The sequence below is a fragment of the Orycteropus afer genome, unplaced genomic scaffold (assembly GCF_000298275.1).
Source record: "Orycteropus afer afer isolate SDZICR_OR568_19922 unplaced genomic scaffold, OryAfe1.0 scaffold00113, whole genome shotgun sequence".
NCBI classification, from domain to species: domain Eukaryota; kingdom Metazoa; phylum Chordata; class Mammalia; order Tubulidentata; family Orycteropodidae; genus Orycteropus; species Orycteropus afer.
The window spans coordinates 7,209,669-7,218,305 of record NW_006921700.1 but is presented as its reverse complement, the minus strand read 5'-3'; the positions used below and the strand labels follow the sequence as shown (position 1 = coordinate 7,218,305).

Sequence of the window (8,637 nt, the reverse complement as noted above, 5' to 3'; positions counted from 1 at the left end):
CGGACCCGACTCATAGCGACCCCTCCTTGGGTTTCCGAGGCAGTATCACTACGGAAGTAGATTGCCCCATCTTCCTTCCGAGGAGTGGCTGGTGGTTCCTACCAGCCTTCTGGTTAGCAGTCAAGTGCCTTAGCCACTATGCTACCAGAGCTCTCTTTAAGTCTCATGCAGTACCAGTTCCCTGGTAGTGGGAAGTAACAGCCAAGGTAGGATTGCTGCAGTTCATACTGGCAGTGCAAAATAAAATTTTAAGTTATTGTAATCAATGTGGACAAAAGACAAACATTTGCTAACCAAAAAAAAAAAAAAACTTCAGATATATATTTTTTCAAACAAGTGATTGAAACGAGAAATAAAACTATAAGAAAAAGAGAAAAGAGGCGGATTGTGAGCGGCTGTCCCGGTTCTGGAGAATATTAATAGCTTGGAGGACAGAGAGAACTGGAAAGGCCTGTCCAGAGACTAAGTGGCCTGGAGTCAGTAAAAACCACATCTCCCAGAAACCTCAGGTCCCAGTCAGGGGCGGGGCCAACGGCGAGTGGCCGGGGCCGGAGGTGGCCCCGCCTTCAGAACAAGAGGGGCGAATCCTGGGCGAGGAGCATCACGGGAAGAAGTGGCGGGAGCAGCCGCTATGGAAGCGCAGAAGGAGAAAGAAGCTCGGGTATTTAGGGTCTCCTGGAAACCGCTTTTTGACACTCCCGAGACTGCGAATTTCGCACATCTGACTCCATCTCCTGGCCGCCACGCCTACCTTTTCTCTCCCCGTACTTTCGCACGTCAATCTTTAATGCCGCCCGCAGAATCTGCGAGCCTCTTCAGTCCCTTAGAGTATTCACGGAACAGCGGTCCCTTCTTTTTTCTTGCTTGTACTCTGGCCTGGAAAGGCGTGTAGTGAACACCCTACTACATATCCCCTCCCAACCGACTGGAGTCAGACTCCTGAACCCAAACCTACCTGCCAACCAGTCTCACCCTTGGCTGCTGCTTCCTCCGAGATTTCCACACCTGAACTGCTTGCGTGGCCCGCATCCCAAACGGGCGCTTAGGGGCACTGAGGGGCTTCTGAGACTTGGGACTTAAAGACTGCACGTATAATAATGCTTTCAGAGCTGTATATTGAGCTTTACGGTTTTTCGAGTGATGCAAATTACTAACTGAAACTGCGTTTTCTAGCTGTGGGAAATGGTGGATTGTTCTCTGGTAATAATGACTCTTTTTCGGTTGACATTGTGTTTAGTTTATTTCTGACATTTATGTCCCTGAAACAAATTAGGATTGGTTTGCTTTTACTCACGTCTCTGCCCCATTTGCTTTGGGTCATTCTATTGAACAAAACTAATATCTGTCTCCCTTTGAATGGTTAGGTTGCTGCCTGGTTGAAAAGCATATTTGGAGATCATCCCATTCCACAATATGAAGTGAATCCACGGACCACAGAGATTTTGTATCATCTTTCAGAACGTAACAAGGCCCGGGACAGAGATGTCTCCCTAGTCATAGAGGACTTGAAACAGAAAGCAAGTGAATATGAATCAGAAGGTGAGATTAATTCTAGAATTTGAAAAGCAGTAGTAGCTGGAGGCTATTACTCCACATTTTGTCACCCTAAATGTGTAGACTACTTGTTAGCTTTACTTCTTCATTTTATTCAGATTTGTCTTCCACTCTGTGGTCATAGTCACTTTCTTAAATCCTAAGTGTCATGATAGTACACACTTGCTTAAATATTTCATTGGTACTCTGATAGTAAAACAGTAAGACCTAAAAGAGTTGTGAGACCTAGGGGGTGCTAGTGCCATCTAGTGGATAGAGGCTGGGGATGCAGTTAAACTGCAGTGCACAAAACAGCACCCCAGATTATTCCATTCCCCAATAGTCAGTAGGGTCAAATTGAGAAACTGGTGTAGAAAAAAACACTTTTCTTAAGCTTTCGAAATCATCAAAACTGGTTGTCACGTTTGAAACCATGTCTTTAACATGAAGTGATCAGATTAGAATAAAAATAAATGAACAGAATGTGTAAGTGATTAGGCTCCAGCAATTCCAAGTTTGTGCTCAAGAGTATGTGGCCAAATTCAAAGGATAATAGCTCACTGGGATGTATGTGACATCAGCCTGTTCCAACCTGTTGGAATCAGTGTGTTAAACAGACATATTTGAATGTCAATTGAAAAGATTATTATTCTATACTCAGGTTACTTTAGTGTTGAAGAAATGTATTTGGCCAATTTTGGAGCTAAAGACCATATTTACACTATCTGGGGACTATCAGAATGATTAATAACTTTAAATCCCCGACTTCCCAAAAAAGCCTTCTGGTACAGCATACATATGTACATAACGTACATAAACATACACATATTTTTTCATATATATATATTTCTAAAGGTTAAATATACTAAATCTGAAATTTAAAAAGCCATACAATACTGATATCACTGGTCATTGTGATGTATTTGAATGATTTATAATCAGTATAAGCAGCTCTGGTGGTCCAGTAGTTAAGGCATTTGACTGCTAACCAGAAGGTCAGTGGTTCAAACCTACCAGCTGCTCCACAGAAGAAAGATGAGACAGTATGCTTCCGTAAAGATTTAACAGCCTTGGAAACCCACTGGGGATTGCTATGAGTTGGAATTGACTTGATAGCAATGAGTTTGGTTTGGATAATCAGTATGTCTCCATTTTTCTGAAGTCAGTGAAGTTTTTCAGGACAAATTCTTCAAAGATTTTCATGGAAAATTGTAAAATACTTTATGGTCTTTCTGCTGGATGAATCCACGCAATATTTTCCGAAAGAGAAGGCCAAAACTCATGTTTAGAAGACGTTTTTTCAGTGATTATCGGTTTTGGGCACTCTTTGCCAAGAGTTTTTTTTTCTTTTAACTCATGTTCAATTTATTCTCCAGCAATAGCTTCCTGAAATCAGGAATTAGTAAAATAGTCTCACAGGTGGAAAATGGGTTGATGACTAAGAGCAGTGGTTTCTTTTGGAGATAGTGAAAATGCTAAAATGGATTGTGGTGATGGTTAGGCAACTCTGAATATACCTAAAGACACTGAATTGTAAACTTAAATTGTTTGAATTACATCTGAATAAAGTTGTTTTTTTAAAAAGCATCATCTTAGTCACCATAAAACTCTTTTGTTTTCAGCTAAGCGTCTTCATGACCTTCTCATGGATAGTGTGAATTTTTCCCCCACCAGCCTCTCTAGTGCTGGTTCCAGGTATCTGAATGCTTTGGTTGATATCGCAGTAGTGCTTGAAACAAAGGATACCTCACTAACTAGGTAATTCTTATGAGTGTTCAGTTCTGCTTTCATATATGTTAAAAAATTTTTAGTTCTCTAGATAACTCCATCTAAAAATTAATTAATGAAAAAATAGTTAATTTTAATTAAATTTAGTTAACTCCTTATCTATGCTGATTAGTATAATTATTTCACATAAATTTGGGCATTGGTTAATTTTATCATTTTCTTTTTCCAGGATTAGGTTTCTAAGGTTGGTTCTTAGATATATGTGAGGATGGATTAGGTATCACTTATACTGTTGCCCATGAACAATAGGAAACTCAGTAGACTAAATGAACTGGCTGAGAGCAGTGAATTCTGATACTGTCCCTACTCTGCTGAGTAGAGTAGGTTAAACCAAAACCAAACCAAACTCACTGCCGTCAAGTTGATCCCCACTCATAGTGACCCTCCTTGGGTTTCCAAGGCAGCATCTTTATGGAAGTAGATTGCCCGATCTTCCTTCTGGGGAGTGGCTGGTGGGTTTGAACTGCCAGCCTTCTGGTTAGCAGTCAGGTGCCTTAGGGACTACACTACCAGAGCTCCTAGAGTAGGTTAGGGTTGCTAATTTTTTATGACAGACATTTCAACTATATAAAGACATTCTTCCAACAACCCTTAGAGGAAACTGAGGCTCAAAGTTAAATAACTTTTCCAAGCTAGTAAATGACAGCGTTGGGGTTCAAACTGAGTCTTGACTCCACAACTCCACAGTCCCTATGTCCCTATGACTATTTCTGGTGGTCATACCTTAGCTGTGACTACCACTCCAACTTGTCATTATTTAAAAAAAAAAAAAAAAAACTTGTATCATCAGAGAACTGCATAGTTTTTCTGCCCAATTGCCTATGGAAAAAAAAAAAGCCAAACCCACTGCTTTTGAGTCAATTCTGACTCATAGCTATCCCCTTTGGGTTTCCAAGGCTGTAAGTCTCTATGAAAGTGTATTGCCTCATCTTCCTCCCGCAGAGCAGCTGGTGGGTTTTAACTGCCAACCTTCTGGTTAGCAGCCAAATACCTTACCCACTATACCACCAGAGATCCTTGTCTGTAAGGGCTTGGAATTATATATATGCTCAGAGAGGTGTTTTAAGTAGAACATATAAGCTGCATGACAGCAGAAATCTAGCCTTGAAATAAGTCAGTTCAGTGGACACTAAATGCCAGCTACATGCCAGGCACTATAAGCCTGAGGAAGGCAAAGATGAATAGTAACCACCTTCAAGGCCAGTCTCTGCTCAGAGTCAAATAAGGGATATAGACAAACGATGATACAGTGTGAGAGCTCTGACAATGTAAGAATGTGCAGTCTGTAGCTGGGTAGCACAGAGAAAGGAGTAGCAAATTCCAGAATGGGAGGGAAATTTATCTGACTTTTGAAGGAAAGTGGGAATTTGCCAGCTGAAGAAGGGCATTCCAAGGAATGGGAAGAGAATGTAAAAGATGCGTAGAGGTGTGAAACTGTAGTTATGTAAGAATCTACATAGAGGTAGAAACATTTTTTGAAATGAGATAATTGTAGTTACTGTCCGTAATATCCATTTGTGTGACCAGATTCTTCTTTTAGTTTTATCCCTGCAGTGAATGATTTGACCTCTGATCTTTCTCGCACCAAGTACAAAAATGAAGAAATAGAGCTTGAATTGACAAAACTTGGAAAAAACCTAACTGCAACTTTAGTATTAGAAAAACGTCTACAAGAGTAAGTGATTGAGTTGGAAGTTGTTTCCTAGGCATGTCATAAGAAATTACCACAGACTGAATGGCTTAAAGCAACAGAAATTTATTCTTTCACAGTTCTGGTGGCCAGAAGCCCCAAATCAAGGAAATGGCATGGCCGTTTCCCTTCAAGGCTCTAGGGCAGAAAATTTCCTTGCCCTTTCCAGCTTCTGGTCGGCTCCTGGCATTCCTTGACTTGTAGCAGTATAACTCCCATGTTGCTCTCTGTCTTTCCATGGCCTTCCTGTGACTTGTAAGGACCTCACATTGGATTTAGGGCCCAATATGTCTAGTGGAGCTCTGGTAGAGTAGTGCCTGAGGCACTTGACTGCTAACCAGAAGGCTGGTGGTTCAAACCCACCAGCCACCCCTTGGAAGGAGGGTTGGGCAATCTACTTCTGTAGTGATACTGCCTCGGAATCCCAAGGAGGGGTTGCTATGAGTCAGGTCCAACTCGATGGCACATAACAACAACATGTCTAGTGGTGCAGGGGTTAAGTGTAAATATTTACGTTACATTTAGTAGAGAGGCCTTTGGTACCTCTACATTTGAAGCTGTCCTTTGGATATGTTTAAATCACTTTTTAAAAAAAAAAAAATTGTTGTTGAAGGTAAGCACAGCAGTATAACAATTTCTACATGTATAGTCCAGTGACTTTGATTACATTGCTCATGTTATGTAACCAATCTCACTCAACTTTTCCAAATTGTTCCTCCCCCATTAACATGAACTCACTGCCCTCTAAGCTAAATCACTTTTTAAGCAGATTGCCTTTCTCCAAGTATATTTGGCACAGTTTAATTATTAAAGTTATTTTGTATTCCTTGAGAAAAATCCCAGATAGCAGTGCACAGGGACCACTGTTCTGGAAGAATGCACGGTAACTAGTCTGGGATGTAAAATTTATGAGTGAGAATCCATCAGGTAGGTTACCTGTGTTCACTGAACCAGAGTTGTACCCAAGTAATAATAGAGTTTGTTTTCTTATAATAATTTTACTGAGAAGAAAAAAATGTTATTAACTCTTCTTTCTGAAGGGACCTCAAGAAGGCAGAGCACCATCTCTCTATAGAAAAGGCCAAAGTTGACAGTCGTCTTCAAAACATGGATTTCCTAAAAGCAAAATCAGAGGAGTTCAGACTTGGAATCAAAGCTTCAGAGGTTTGTACAAAGGACTAAATATATGAATTTTCTTTTGTACCTTCTCTCTCACAACTAAACCCACTATCATCAAGTTGATTCCAACTCATAGTGACCCTGTGAGTCTGAGTAGACCTGCCCTATAGGGTTTCCAAGGCTGTGAATCTCTTTTTTTATTTTAATTGTGCTTTAGGTGCAAGTTTACAGAACAGAGTTTGTTTTACATTCAACATTTTGTGTACATTTAGTTTCACTCCCCTAACCCAGTCTCCTCCCCTCCCTGCCCAGTAACCTCTCCCCGTGCCCCTCATAGTTATGCACTCCTGTGTGTCCTGCATTTCCTCCGTGTGAATGTTGCCTCTCTGGTGCCCCGTGGTCGATTGCTCCAAGGGATGCATCTCCATAGAATACATGGGTGTGTCACCCTGGGCTTGAGTGTTCTGCATGTACGTCTTGTTTACTATTGGGCTGAGAGCCAGTCCCTGGGAGTGAGTTTTATTCCAGGCCCAGAATACATCCCAGGGCCATAGTATTGGGGGTCTCACCAGACTCCATCCAACTCATAATTCTGGTCATTATTGTCTTTTTTTATTTTGTTCCATGTTTTTCCTCCCACTCTATCCAGGATCTCCAGATTTGATCCTTTCCTGAGTGGTTGGCATTGGTAGCTGGGTACCATCTAATTCTTCCAAGGTTGTAAATATTTAAGGAAGCAGACTGTCTCATCTTTCTCCATGAAGTGGCTGGTGGGTTCAAACAACTGACCTTTTGGTTAGCAGTGAAATGCTTTAAGCACTAAGCCACCAGAGCCCCTCAGAAGTAGGCAGTATTATTGCTCCCTTTTTACAGATCGGAGAAATAAGGCACGGAGTACATAGGTAACTTGCCCACAGTTACACATAACTACTTAGCAGCAGATCCAGACCCAAGTCCAGGTGCTCAGGCTCCAAAGCTCAGGCTTTGTAAGCACTTCACCCGTAAGGTGATTCATATATTCAAGTGATTGGATGTGTATACAGTTCTCATCTATGCCTCATAGATTCTCTTTACTGTTTTATATGTTGAAAACATTTCATTATGGTCACTCGCAAAATATTTTTGTCCACTGAACCACCTTTTTCGTACTTACAGGAGCAACTTTCAGCCAGAGGCATGGATGTGTCTCTGTCTCATCAGTCACTAGTAGCACTGTCAGAGGTGAGCTTAATTGAACCTAATTTACCTTTCTTTAAAAGTCCGGAATCTGCTTTTTCATTTGTTCTTTTTATAGACCTCTTTTTCACTATTGAACTGATTTCTTTTCCTTTCCTTTCTCTGTACTTTATATCTTTCTTACTTGTTTAGCTGTGTATATCCTCAAATTTGTTTGGTTTTCTGTACTCATCACTGTAGGCTAGAAACTCTTTGCTGTAGTTAGTGATATGCTATTGAGCATCTAGGTGCTCATCTTTTTCTTCTTTTTCAATGTACAGTAAAAATGCAGATCTCAAAACTCTTGTAGTTTCCAAATGCAATTCTGAGTTTTCAGATTGTATAGGGTTTATCTAGTTTGGAAAAGGAAAAAATAGGTATGTTTGTTTTACTATTATTTAAATTAAAAAAATTTTTTTCAATTATTTAAGTTTTTATTGTATTTTGGGTGAAAGTTTACAGACCAAATTCATTTTCCAGATAGCAGTTCATACACATTTTGTCTCCTGACATTGACTGTGATTCCCCACAATGAAACAGCTCTCTTCCCATTTCCTCTCCATAGTTACCTCTTCCCTGTGTCCTTCCTTCCCATGCACTCCCACTCCCCAAACTATTTTATTATTCTTAAAAATTTTTTCTAATTTGCTTCTGCTTGAGGCATTTGTTTGTTTATGTGTTCATTTGGAGAGACTCCACAAGTTATGAAGTCAGGTTGGTTATAATCTTTACAGAAGCCATTTGCCAGGCCACGTTCTTCACATTACCGCTGACTGAATTCAAACTTGCAGCCTTTGGGTTAGCAGCCAATCACAGACATAGACTATACTACCCAAGGCCCATCTCCTTTGATTCTTGGAATCTGAAGTTGGCCATTAATAAATTTGTAGTTGAGACTCTGGTTGTTCTCTTATATTCTGATTCCTCTTGCATTCTTTTGTGTTCCTAGACAGCACACTTAAATCCTAATCTTAACTAATACTTAAATCCTACTCTTAATAAATAGAACTTGAACATTCCCATTTAAGCATCTTATAAATATTGTTTCCATTGAAAGTGTCTGTTTATTTTTGAAGCTTTTACTGATAATGTTATTTTTAAATACCCTAATTTTAATTTTTTATGTTTCATTTCAGAAATGATTGTAGTTAGTTGCATTATGAATGTCACTGTGACTCTTTGTTTTACCCTCAGAAACTGGAAGAACTAAAACGGCAGACTAAACCTTTGAAGAAAAAATTGGAATCTTATTTAGATTTGATGCCGGTAATTATTCCTTTTTTTTTTTTTTT

The 8,637-nt window shown here is 39.9% G+C and overlaps 1 protein-coding gene across 1 annotated transcript in view; it reads left to right on the top strand.

The window, feature by feature from the left end:
- The first annotated feature begins 631 nt into the window (after positions 1 to 631).
- HAUS1 (HAUS augmin like complex subunit 1) overlaps positions 632 to 8,637 on the top strand; it is a 13,756-nt gene continuing 5,750 nt past the window's right edge. Inside the window, exons 1-7 of the mRNA XM_007943843.1 lie at positions 632 to 661; positions 1,365 to 1,539; positions 3,156 to 3,291; positions 4,862 to 4,996; positions 6,052 to 6,175; positions 7,286 to 7,351; positions 8,540 to 8,611. Coding sequence (XP_007942034.1) covers positions 632 to 661; positions 1,365 to 1,539; positions 3,156 to 3,291; positions 4,862 to 4,996; positions 6,052 to 6,175; positions 7,286 to 7,351; positions 8,540 to 8,611 — 738 coding nt within the window. The remainder of the gene's footprint in view (positions 662 to 1,364; positions 1,540 to 3,155; positions 3,292 to 4,861; positions 4,997 to 6,051; positions 6,176 to 7,285; positions 7,352 to 8,539; positions 8,612 to 8,637) is intronic.